The following is a 13,118-nucleotide window of genomic DNA, read 5'->3' as shown; positions in this document are numbered from 1 at the left end:
TTAGCAAAGTTGATGTGGTGGTGTGTCTGTGTGAGTGAAAGACAGAGAGAGCGAGCGACAGATTTTCTGTTATAACCTTCATTTTATGGACGCACAGTGTGCCGTCCGAGACTTGCACCGCAGTGTCGGCGTTTGTTTCCCTGTTGGCCATGCTTGTTGTTGTGGTCATCGGTTGTCTTCCGGTATTTTCTCCGTAAGCGACCTTTCCTCAACCAATGAGATGAGCGGTAATCTGACTTGTCATACTCGAATTGTCATAAGTGTGCTGTCAGCTCATTGGTCACAAAGCAGGAGAGGGGCTGGGAATTATGTTTTCAAACAAAGTGTTAATTCCATTAAAAGTTATAGACTACTTTTGATTCTCACTGTATTACGGGACAAAGTGCGTCCCTTATTAGCTCAATACGGGACGTGTACTTTTGTTTCTAAATACGGGACGATTCCGTTTTTTAAGGGACGGTTGGCAACCCTAGTGGGAACTAGTGTGTTAGCGCAGTAAGCTCGTTAACGTGTTGGCCGTCTAGCCCCATGCACGGGGCGATCGGCGGTAGCTCGTTAACGGAGATTTGCCGTGTTGTGGCGTTAAGGTCATTTCAATGAGATTAACCTGAAAGCACTAGTGAGAACACAACGAATATGACTGCACATTTACGCCGACATCATCCTAGTGCAAAGACAAAAACAACAAGCATGCTACTAACTTTAGCCGAGTCATTTAGACAGCTGTTAGCACGTGATTCTCCTTATGCTGCTGAGAATATAGCCCAGAAGAAGCGGATAGTATAGCTTTTATTTTGGAAAGAGACATTTCTCTGTAATAAACTCTCTTTTCCAAAGATGAGTGATTCCTCAATCAGATACAGGGCTCGCAATATCGCTAGCCCAACGTCCTGGGGCTAGCGATTTTTCCAGTCGGGCTACCAAAATCTATCTCTGCCCTGCCCGTCGGGCTATTGTAGGAAGGAAAAATATATGTCAATGCTTTTGCATTCTTTCAGAAATTTAGCTGGGTAATTATATCATTGGCATCGGTGAGCCACTGTCAATATGTGACATATTGAAATCGTGTTTGAATTTGCGCTTGTTTTTTGCTTTCACTTTGCAATCGCGCGAACTGTGTATAGAGAGCGACAGCACTGATCTGTGAGTGATGATAATTTGTGCACCAATTCCTCTGGCATCGTCTTATTAATCGTTAGCTTACTATGCAAACATGACAAGTGAAATCTCCCGCAGCAAGCTTAAACATGTGAGAGGTTGATCGCGCAGAGAATCGCTGAGCTTATGTGAGTTCGTGTGTAAAAGCAGCAGGATATATATTTTAGTTCTGCTGAGCCAAATAAGACAGGTCAGGGTGAAGAAGTGACAGCCAAAGAAAAGCTTACCACAAAACGGAGAAGTTATGACAAATCAGACTATAAGGCAAAAAGAAAGTGCAGCTTTATGGTTTCATGGACAAAATAATTTCTGTGGCTGCAATATGACGAGCTAAATAACCAGGGCTGCACATAAGTGGTCCGCAGGTGCGCATTCGCTGTCAAAATAAAAAACACGCACAAGGGTTAGGGTTAAATTTAAAAACTGTACTTTTGAGTTAAAATATATATTTATAATTTTAATAAATGACAAATTAAAAAGGCATGAACATTTTTTTTGTATCGAAAAAATATCGAACCGTGACACCAAAGTATCGAACCGAACCGAACCGTGAATTTTGTGTATCGTTGCACCCCTAATAGATAGATAGATAGATAGATAGATAGATAGATAGATAGATAGATAGATAGATGAGCACTCGACTTTGACCGAGTCAAAGTCCAGACCTCAACCCAAGTGAAAACTTGTAGCAGGACTATAACAGAGTGGTGCATAAATGAGTGCCCACAAACCTCAAAGAACTTAAGCAAAGTCCTAAAGAAGAAAAGAAAACACTTATTTCAAGTAGAGATGGCACGATACCACTTTTTTATGTCCGATACCGATATCATAAATTTGGATATCTGCCGATACCGATATGAATCCGATATAGTGTTTTTTAATCAACAAAACTGTTTTTTTTAATATCTTGCTGCATTTTGTATAAGTTCATACTCAAGTTTAAAACAACAACTACACTAAAGCTATTCTGTTATACCTGTATGTAAAAAAAAAAAATTTCATAGTTCAGCAATACTGATCAATCTAATAAACTTAAACCTACACCATCCTCCCTATTCTGGTATTTTAAAGAGTACTTAGCGTAAATATTAAGCAACCTAACTAATAGGGTTCCAACTCCCAGCAACAACAAAAATAAATAAATAAAAAATAGGGAACCACCCCTCACACTCCACCTCATGATGCTTAATCGACGTAATCAACTTTAATTTGATGCAGTGTGAAAAAAAATGCACAGAAATCAATTATTTTTCAAGAAATATTAAATAGATTCAACATCTTTCTTCAACAAAAGTGCAGACTGCACAGATGGTACCTTTCCAAAGGAAAAAGTACTATAGCTTACTAGGGTATATATATTAGACTTAATAGTCACTATATACTATATACAGTAATTGACTTCTATTCATTTTACATCAAATTAAAACTTTGGGTGTCAGATAATTATTTATTAAAAGCTAGACATTTTAAATGAGAATAAGAAAGAAAAGTATGTCTTTGTGCCCCCTTTTCCCTGTTAATGCCCTATCGGCCCCCCTGGCTAAACTTTGCTAGATCCGCCCCTGCACAGTTACCAGCCGTCAGCTATGTAGAAAAAGATCCTCGAGTAGAAAGTAATATTAAATAAATTCTAACGACAGCTTATCAAGCTTAAACGTGCTGCTGTTGTTCAGCCACTGGTTTCCTCTTTCTGGTGCAAAGTGGGCCAAAAACAAACCAGAGAGACGGACTCACTAGCGACAGAAAAGCAGATCAGCTGATCATTAAGCAGTTTCATGATTGAAGTAGCAGCAAGAAGAGGCAGTCGCTTGTTAAGCTTAACGCAGGAATGCTTTACATACATTCAGAGATGGACTTACACACTTGCTTTACTTCTCTGGGGGATAACTTTGTCGGAGATGACATGCCGGGTTGCTAGCGAAGCTCCAAATGCTATCCAGACCACCGACAGGTCCCGCATGCCACAGCCGCTCTATCACATGATGCATACTGCTCCGACGTGCTAACGTTCTGAGGTGAGTTACGGCGTGTTGCAAGTTTTGTGAGGTGCTTTCATGATATTTAATGGATCGGATTACATTTTTTATTTTTCTCCGATATCCGATCCAGTAATTTAGGTCAGTATCGGACCGATACCGATACGTAATATCGGATCGGTCCATCTCTAATTTTAAGTTATGGATGCTAAAAGCAATTCAACAAGCCATTTTATTGCCGTTTTCCACAGGACCCTATGTAACTTTCCTTTTCAAATGACTGCATTCTTTAATATGTGATGGTCTTCTTTGATTTCATCCTAATCTGAGATCTAGTGGCAATGGTGTTCACTAAAAACAGAAAGTTTGGCATGGGCCTGAAATAACACAGTAAAGACAGCAGGTGGGCTTCAATTGCTAGAACACATCTGAAACTCCCGTTAAGTCTTAAATCTTTACAGTAGCAATATCACCTCCAGTTTTGTCCAACCTACCACTGTGTACACTGCTGAGTAGACGCTGAGTGCTGCATCCTTAGATGGGAAGGATTTACGTGCAGACATAACAATCAGTGGGTTGCCTGTGCAGGCCCGTCGCTCTGTGATGTACTGCATCGTGGACTGGCAGCCTAATGCTGTGTAGTTTGGTCGGCAGGCAGACAGGAAGTGAGGCGTCTGGTTTCCTGTCACTACCTGGCCGGCATTGGCGAAAATGGTCGTGGTGAATAGACCAAAGGCATAAACACCTGGACAGGACAAGAGTGTAGAGAAGGGGGAATTGTGGAAAAGTTAATAAGCAAGCATATATTTTATTTTTATTAAAAGAAAATATAGATTTTGAAAGAGACACACGTCACCAGGTGATAAAAGTAGTAAATGCTTCTACTTCAAAGAGCCCCAACACATTATTATGTGTGAAATTGCAACAGAATCCTCCTCCTCAGCTGATTCAGCTCAAGATGCAGATTGGTAGGCTTCTTAATATTCATGGGAGCCTTACTGCCAGGATCCTGAGCAATCTACCTCAAACATTATGCCACATTTGATCATCCAATTAACAGCTTCATGTGCCAGCTGTGGCTGACAAACAGCAGGTCAGGTTTTTCCAGTTCAGCAATTTCTTTCATAATGTTAAATGGTACTTTTTATTCTCTTTTATTTTTCATCATTCAATTACACACTTATGAAGCACTTATTTATAGACTGAGGATGCCTGTAAGTGAGAGCCCCAATGTTAAAAAAAACAAATAAACAGATTAAAGCCTGCCATCGAGCAGTGCTGGGTCCAACACATCCCAAAGTAATGTGTTACTGCACTAAATTCAGTAATTATATTACGGTTACATTAAAGTCATTACTTGTGTTACAAGTTATCTGCACGCTGAGTGGATACCCTATATATGAACGAGCCCATTACCATTTACCATCAAACAAATAGCTAGCCAAGAACCCAAAGTGACGTTAAATCTTACTGCATGCTGACCCCAGCCCAGCAGCCAGAGTTTAGTCTTGCCCAGGTAACGAAAGCAGTGATGAGCAGTCAGTCTTGCAGCATTGTAGCATTAATTTCTACCTGTTCATGTTTCTATAGTAGAACATGAACAAGTAGAACTGTGGAAATCACTTTAAACTCTCTTTAGGTTGTTTTTCAATGCTGAGTAATTAAGTAACAAAGTAGATTAAAGTTCATCCAGAATGTTCTCACAGTGCTTCACTTGTTCCACATTGTGTCATGTAAAGCCTTGTTCCATTATATTATACAGCAATTACAGTTTCAAGTCTTTTGGAATGTGATGCTACAAGCATGGCATACCTGTTTTTAGGGCAGTTTCTTCTTTGCAGAACTACCGAAAAAAATAGAAAAAATACACCCAGTGGCTGTGTGCTTAGGGTAGCTGTCCTGTTGGAAAATGAACCTTCACCCCAGTCCTGAAGCCAAGAGTGCTCTGGAGCTGTATATCATCATGGACGTCTCTGAACATTGCTGCACTCCATGTTCATCTTTCCCTCAACCCTGACTAGTTCTCAGTTCCTGCTGCTTAAAAACATCCCCACAGCATGATCCTGCCACCACCATGCCCAGTGCTTGGTGCCTTTGTTACTAATGGTCACACGCCGCAAAATGTGGACCAAGTGAAGTGCTGTGAATATTTTGCACTTTTAAGAAAAGTAATACATTACTTTGTTGAAAATGACTAAGCATTGCCCAGTACCTCAAAGTCTATGTGATGTTTAAACAAGTCAGTGTCAGAATACAACAGGTAAAGAGAATTCATTACAAGTGTTTGTTACAACTCCAGCTACCTGCACACTGCACCGAGCTTCCATCCTTTTGGAGGAATCGTGACCTGACACTGTCCACAGTTTATATATGAAAATGGTTAGAAAGATTTAGATGTGTCACTTCAAAAGCCTGAAAAAGGGACTGTGGAAGACACTACAGCATGCTCACCCAAGAAGCGTATTATGCGTCTCAGTAAGGGGTTGAAGTAGCAGCAGTCTGCAGTCACAATGGTCTTCTCCTGGGTTCCCTCTGCCTTGGTGAAGAAGGCGCACAGCTCTCCAACAAGAATCTGGAAACACACAAAAAACATAGTAGCCATGGTTCCATCCATCCATCCTCTACTTTTCATTGTGGTCCAGATCACAGCGGCGGCAGTCTAAGCAGAGATAACCACATGGGAGCCAAAAGCAACCTCCTCGGTTGCCTTTGTCACAGGAGGGATCCTAGACATAAAACCACCTCAGCTGGCTTCATTCAATATAGAGTAGCAGCTCTAGCCCCTTCAGAATAACTTGCATGCTACCTAGAAGGCTAAGCCCTTCAGAAGAAGCTAATTTCTGCTGCTTTTATACAGTGTTATTCTTTTAGGGGTAATTCAGATATATACATATAAAGGAGAGGACTGGAACATAGATTGACCAGGCCATCTACAGACACATCTTCACATTATGTTTTGGTAAATCTTCAAAAATTGTTTTGTATAATATCACTATAATTTTTTTAAAAATACACTCCAAATACCATTTCTAGGTGCACCAATAGTACTGGGGGTTGTGTGTGCATAGACCAAGTTTAAGCATGCCATTTGTGCATGACTCCATTGTGATCCCTGTAGTTAGTGAGTCAAAGTTACTACCTGGTTTTATTTTATTTTTTCTTTATTTTTTGTGTTCCTCTTGTTCTTCCGGTGTGGTTTTGTGGTATGATGTGCCATGTTGTCCTGATAGGGGATGCAGCCACCATTAGAAGGTGCTGACAGCAATGGTAAATAATATCCACAAGCATGCAAGGCACCAAGGTTTCAGAACATTACATTGCAACGCAATAATCAATTAGGTTCACTTAACCTCTCAGTGGTTTTAATGGCATGGCAGGAATGGAGTGGCAGGAATAGAAGCGATCATATTATATGTTACAATTGAACAACTCATAAACTCCACAGACTGTTCACTGCAGAATGACAATGAGCTCAGGATTTGTTTATCTTCAGCTATAAACATGACATAGCTCTACAAAGGATTTAGCCATGACAGTATTGCGGCTCCAAACATTACTTATGATCTCAGAACCCACTGTGCGAAAATAGCTAATTACACACTTTAGTTATCATCTCTTTAATTAAGTGTGAGCTCTCTGGCTGTAGTGCCATAGAGCTGTAACCTCAGTACAGTGCTGCACATTCTGTGAGCGAAAAATAGCAGTCATCGTTGCTGGGTGCTCACAGTTTTATTGCTGTTTTTGTGATGAGCATCAGGCTTGGAGCAGAGAGTCTGGTCAGATGACTTTGTTCAATTCGCTCCCAGCGAGTCTGAACAGTGGTGGCTTTCCAGACTGATGATCCCTTAATGGGCTGCAACTGTGAGGCTCATCTGTATGAGAGCCTACTCCACTCAAAGACTATAGCACACACTGCAACAGAGCCCTGAGTAACCACCTATGGCAGATATATCCTTCATCATCCTGACAATATGCATGCAGACTGTGACAGAAGTGGGACCGACATTGACACTGATTGTGTTCCACAGATTCATGAGCCTTGCTCTTACTCTTTCCATGCTTAATATAATTCACCATTTACATTCACAGTGGCAATATCTGAAGCACTTCTGTAAAAGGAAACGGAGCAGGAGAAAATGAAAGAAAGAAAGATGAGAGATGCAGAAAATGATCGCGTTTCAGTCAGGTTTGATAAATTTCCATGAGGGACCAGCCAAGCTGAAAGAGTTAAAAGCATGCAGGGAGCCAGCCAGTGCAGCAGTGCTGTGAAGTGCATGCCCAGCCAAGTGATTTCTTTCATTAGAGGCACACGGCCCCACTGGGTTTCCCATGGCAACCATCTAAACACTAATATAAGCATGAAATCAAAGCTACGGGGGGATTAATCAGAAGCTTCAAATCAGAGATGTTATGGGTAGTATGAGACTCTGGACAAGCATTTAGGGGGCAATTAAAAGGCAGGATAGCGTCTATTTCCACAGGGACAGCTTGTCTGCAGAGCATTTAAGCCTGGGTACGCCACAAAATATGAGATAATAGCGCTTTTTAACACTTTACCTGGGGCATAGATGTGGAGGAGTGGGTGGCAGGCATTTTAGAAGCATTTAACAGCACTATAACCCCAAAAAGCCTTTATTTTTAAGGCTTTACAAAACCCCACACTCAACATTCCCAACTCCTCACTGCTTCTAGCACTGTCCATCCTGCCCCTATTGTCCAGCTGACATAATCCTCCCAAGAGAACCTCTTAGTTGACAAAATTGATATGCTTGCAGAGATTTACCTCCTATTGGTCTCACAGTGTGCCTCGAGTAACAGGCTTTACAGACCGTGCCTAAATCAAGTAAAATTTTAAATTAGAAAATTAAAAGGTTTATAAAGTATGTCCACTTGGAAATTACATTCAATTAGTTAAATTATTACATTAGTTAATCTTCAACCTAATTGATTTAAAGCAAGAAAAAAAGTGAGTTTACTTTTCCATGGGATTGTTCTGCAAACGTCTAAATAGATTCTGTGTTAAAGCATTAAAGCATCTGTTTTCAAGTCTTACTTACTTTGTATGTTGTTATATTGCTTCAAGTTGAGCCCATTATTGGAATAGCATGTGCCTTTTACAGTAAAGTTAAACAGTAAAGTGTAACACAAACAGTGCGTGTGAATTGTCTGGTGTTGCTCTGGAAAGTCACCCATGACAGAGATTAACAGGATTTAACAGCTCTACATTTTTATAAAGTACAAAGTAGCACAACAATAACACCCACCTGTGCTGATCAAGCATGACGGTCTTTATCACAGAATAGGCATGATATGGTAATATTATTAATGTGCAATTACACATGTGTATACTGTGAGGGAGTCTCATGATTTTCTGTTCAGTTACTCTGTCGTGACTTACAGACTTACTTATTTATAAACCAACCAATCTGAACAAGACAGTGTTTACTGAGTGGGTGTAAGTGAAAATATTAGGTTTACATGAATACACCTTGTTAGTGAAAACACGCACCAGGCCGGGAGTTTTGAACAGATAAACCCTTAATAAGACAAAAATTTAAAATATAATAATGTTAATTTATGGATTTAACGTTACATTTAGATCCCCTGGTGTTTCGATGAGATGATTTAAGTTGCTTTTAGACTCAAAAATAACCTGTAAATGTCTTTGTCTAGTATTAATAAAGCAGGAAACAGCCATCAGCAGTGGGGGGAAAAAAGTACCCAACTACACCAATAAACTGTGACTAACTACAACGTTAAAACTCATCTGTACCTTTCAACATTTATACCCTAAATGTTGATAAAATCTTATAACACTGACTTTAAGTAATCTGATTAGATGTAAATTTTCAGTGTAATTTTGTTACATAAGTACACTGTAAAACTTTAACTGACTCTGGCCAAAGGAAATTTACTTGACTGGTATACAATCGGTTTATACAAAATATGTTTTTCTTAATGATTAATGATTTTTATATTTTTGGCTGCCTTTTAATCAAAATTGTTGTCTCATGTTATATGAGAGCCAAGAATAAATTTTTTTGTGTAGAGTGTGTGAAATGTTTTATGCTGCCTCACTTTGCAAAACAAATCCCTGCTCTCAGAAGCAGCAGGAGCAAAAGAGAAGATGAGTTTATGAGTGAAGAAAGAAGAGGGGGCGCTGTGCTGAAGGTAGAAAGTTAATGGGGTTAGGGTTAGTAATGCAGGAATACATTATTCATGCATTGATGGCATCCGTGTGAATCATGAAGCGCATTATTTCAACCAACATTTTTAAATCATCTCTCTCGGCTGCGGCAGAATGCACTCTGGCTCCCCGCCTCTGTCCCGACTGCTCCTTCAAGGACTCACGGTTAAATGTGATGAGGCTGTCACTGCAGTTTAGAGACAACAGGATAATAATTCCTTGAAATTAAGCTGCTCATCAAGCGTGCGCGATGACAAAGCGGAGGTAGTGTGAAGCATTCGGAAACCAAGGACGTGCGACTTTGTTGCTTCAGCGAACTGCAAAATCAGTACGTAAAGGTGAGTGACAGGCAGTTGCATTGGTCACATGATGCAAAACTAGAGATGAGTCGAGGAATGAAACATTAATACAGACGTGAGATGTGATTAACAATCGGCATCATGACTACACAGCCCATTTTTGTCCTCACAAGGAGGCTGGAGGATTTGGCTGTGTGTGTGTGTGTGTGTGTGTGTGTGTGTGTGTGTTTGTGTAAGTAATCAAATCTCAATTTGTGGGTATTAGTAAAATGCAAGTGTGTATTCAGACTGGCCCTTTTTATGAACGTGTGTCTATTATGAGGCAATAAGCGGGGACGTTTTACTCTGAGCCACGAGATGAATGAAGAGGATTGTGGAGATGACAGACAAGCGGTGGGAGTTGGAGAATAAAGAGAGCAACAAGAAAGCAGGGAGGATTAGAGCAACATTATTAAAGAAGAGGAGAGCGGAAAGAAATAACATTTTAGATAAATACATTTCACACCCATGTGCGTTATTTTATATCTAGCTTTGTAATTAGCAATTTCACACTGAACATGTTCATTCAGAAGAAGGAGGAAAAGAAGTCAGGATACACAATCCAGCAGTTTCCTTCAAAGCCGTGTTAAACAAAACCAGCTTCATCTTTTTTTTTCCCTTTTAGTGTATGAAAGAGTGAATTTCAGAGAGCATATATGAGAACAACAGCCAGACATTTTAGCATCTTCTAGAATAATGACATGAAGCTGTGAGGGCCAAATCAGGCATCTAGGAAACAGCCAGGACCTGCTGCTTAGCAGCAAGATACAGATTACTTCCATTAGGATTCCTCTCTGCAGACAGCTGACTTTGGTGTGTTAGTGATCAAATAAGGTGGCAAAAACAGAAAACTCAAACCAAAGGGACAGATGAAAATAAGACTCATGTTAGGCTCTGAGTATTCACATAAAATGTATCAGTATTTATTAAGTCGTCATTGCTAGAATCTGTTTAATAGTAAAATGATCAAAGACACATTTCTAGTCTACATTGTTAACCCTTTAAACCCTGAACTGTTAAATAAGTGCCAGAAAAGTCACATTTCTTGAAAATGGAGTGTTTATAAAATCTTATGACAAATAAAAAGGTATTACTCCACATATATGAGTTTAAATTTGTATTATATTGGCTAAATCTGCCAATTATTATAGGTTTATATTTATTTATTGGCAGCTTATTGCTTAAAAATGTATTGTGCAATTTATTTAGGTGTTTCTGGGGCAAAAAAAAAAAATCAAAAATCAAACTGATAGTGTAGAAGCACTCATTTATCAAATATGATCGACTAGGTGTTAAGGGCTTAGGTTAATTTCACCTGCTGGTGAACACATTTGACCCATTGTAGTGTTTTTTCATTTGTCTGAACAACATGATACACTTGGTCTTAAGTCCAGTAAGGTCATTCTTTTGTGATGTGATGCAATATGAAAGAAGTTCGCACTGCATGGGTGTTTTGCACTTTGTTAGTTAGTGATTAATTTTCACTTGGTGTTTTTTTGTGTTTGTTTTTTTCTTCACTTACTGGTTTAGTTTAGCACCAAAGGTACTTGGTTAGGTTTGGGTACTTAAAACTAGTCAGTGGGTGCAGGAAAAGGTTGGCGTGTGGGCTAAAATATTCTCCTTCACAACAATAACTCTGCAGAGTGAAAAATGACTCTATCCAGTATGTTGAAATGTGACACCAAGGGGTTCTTCTGACAAGCTGGAAGTGACAGACCCATCTCACTACAGCCATAACCCACTGTGTCACATGCCAATGTCAAAGGACCTCTTGCATAAATGTGACACACCAAAGTCTTTGAAATAGCGGTATTTGAAGCCCCAGGAATGCGCTGCTGATTTGTCCCATGTTTCTACAGCCTGTGAAACAAGGCGACAAGAGCACACACAGAGACATATGAAAGGCTCACTTTTTGTAGTCCACATTCATTAAACTGTAGTTTCACCGCAGTAGATCTACAACAGCATTTGCTATCAGGTTATTAAATACTGCAGTGCAAGTGTAGCTGGATACTCTGAGCTCTGTGTTTGTCTTTTCCTAAGTGCCTGTGTTCACTCTGTGAACTTTTCTATTGAATTTGAGAGGCAGTGATTAGAAAAAGACACGATACACGAATATAGTCCAGAATTAATCCACCCTTGCAGGACTATCATTAAGTGCAATATAAACCAACACTGTTTTTGATCCATATGAAAAGCTGGATTAGGGCCAAGCTCCTTTGTTTTTAACATTTTCTTTCTTTTGCTTTTCTTTTTTGTTTCTGTATGAGAGGGATGGGTGGGGTGGGGAGTGTTCTGGGTATTTCTTAAAATTGGCCATGGTGCAATATAGCTGGAGGGTATTGTGCAATATTTGAGTGTATTTGAGCTAAAGCTTAGTCATTTGGGAGTAAAATCCATGTACAGATTTTAGTGACCCTCTTTGGTTAAAGCATAATTCTGGGTGTAGAGCTATTAGTTATTCCCCATGAACAATTGATTACAGTTTGCATTTCTGCCACTTTCTGGTGCGTGGAAATCTTAAAATACACTAGCTGCCTTTAATTTCTTCTTCAGGATTTTGCTATTCTCAAATGATTGAGTCAACACTTAGCTTTAGGCACCCTCTCAGGATCACAACCGTGATGTTATATATAGTTCTTTTTTGTCCTGGCTTATTTTTATCTAGTGGAAATTACTGTAAATGAATGTGAATTTTAAGAAAGTTTCTGATTTCTTTTTTGCTGGACATGCATCTCCATATGTGTTTTTTATTGAAAATAAGTACTGTATAGCTTTCAACAATATAAAGATGAGAGAAGTTAGGATAAAGCCCCCAGAAAGTTCAACTTAGAAAAGCAAGAAAAATATCCTCTGTCAATATTATTCAAAGATTGTATGTAATGTGTATGTACAATTTTGTTGCTGCAGATGTTTAAATTGTCATGTTTAAATGACTGAAATGTTTTAAGGTGGACCATAAAATAAAAACAGAACAAAAACCTCAGGCTTTATTTAAACCTTAAGTCCAGAACAAACAAAGCATAAAGGTGTAAAACTCTAAAAAGCAAACATCCAAAATACACAGACAAGAAGCATGAGGAAAGGGAACACATGGGAGGAAAAAGTGAAGCACAAAATTCAAAGAGAAAGGCAGGGCTATTTATACACACCAACTAGAGTAGTTGGGGATAGGAAACAGGAGCCAATCAGACACAGAGGAAGTGAAACCCTAAACAAGACCAAGCAAAACAGGAAACAACCCCAAAGTGCACTCACTGGTCATTTCATTAGTTACACCTCATTAGTTTTAGGTTGGACCCCTTTTGCCTTCAGAGCTGTCTTAATTCTTCAAAGCAAAGATTCAACATATCGACACAGACACGGTGCATACTGACATGACAGTGTCATTCGACTACACATCCATAATAAGAATCTCCAGTTCCAGCACATCCCAAAAATGCCTATTGGACTGAGATC

At 39.4% G+C, this 13,118-nt stretch overlaps 1 protein-coding gene across 8 annotated transcripts in view; it reads right to left on the bottom strand.

Moving 5' to 3' along the window:
- plppr2a (phospholipid phosphatase related 2a) overlaps positions 1–13,118 on the bottom strand; it is a 180,083-nt gene that overhangs the window by 11,050 nt on the left and 155,915 nt on the right. For all 8 annotated transcript variants that reach the window (XM_082531108.1, XM_082531110.1, XM_082531113.1 and 5 more), the window contains 2 exons: positions 5,586–5,706; positions 3,629–3,879 (listed from right to left, as the gene is read on the bottom strand). In XM_082531108.1, coding sequence (XP_082387234.1) covers positions 3,629–3,879; positions 5,586–5,706 — 372 coding nt within the window. The remainder of the gene's footprint in view (positions 1–3,628; positions 3,880–5,585; positions 5,707–13,118) is intronic.

Source organism: Aulonocara stuartgranti, assembly GCF_965226115.1.
Source record: "Aulonocara stuartgranti genome assembly, chromosome: 4".
Classification (NCBI taxonomy): domain Eukaryota; kingdom Metazoa; phylum Chordata; class Actinopteri; order Cichliformes; family Cichlidae; genus Aulonocara; species Aulonocara stuartgranti.
This window is presented reverse-complemented; position numbering and strand designations above follow the sequence as displayed.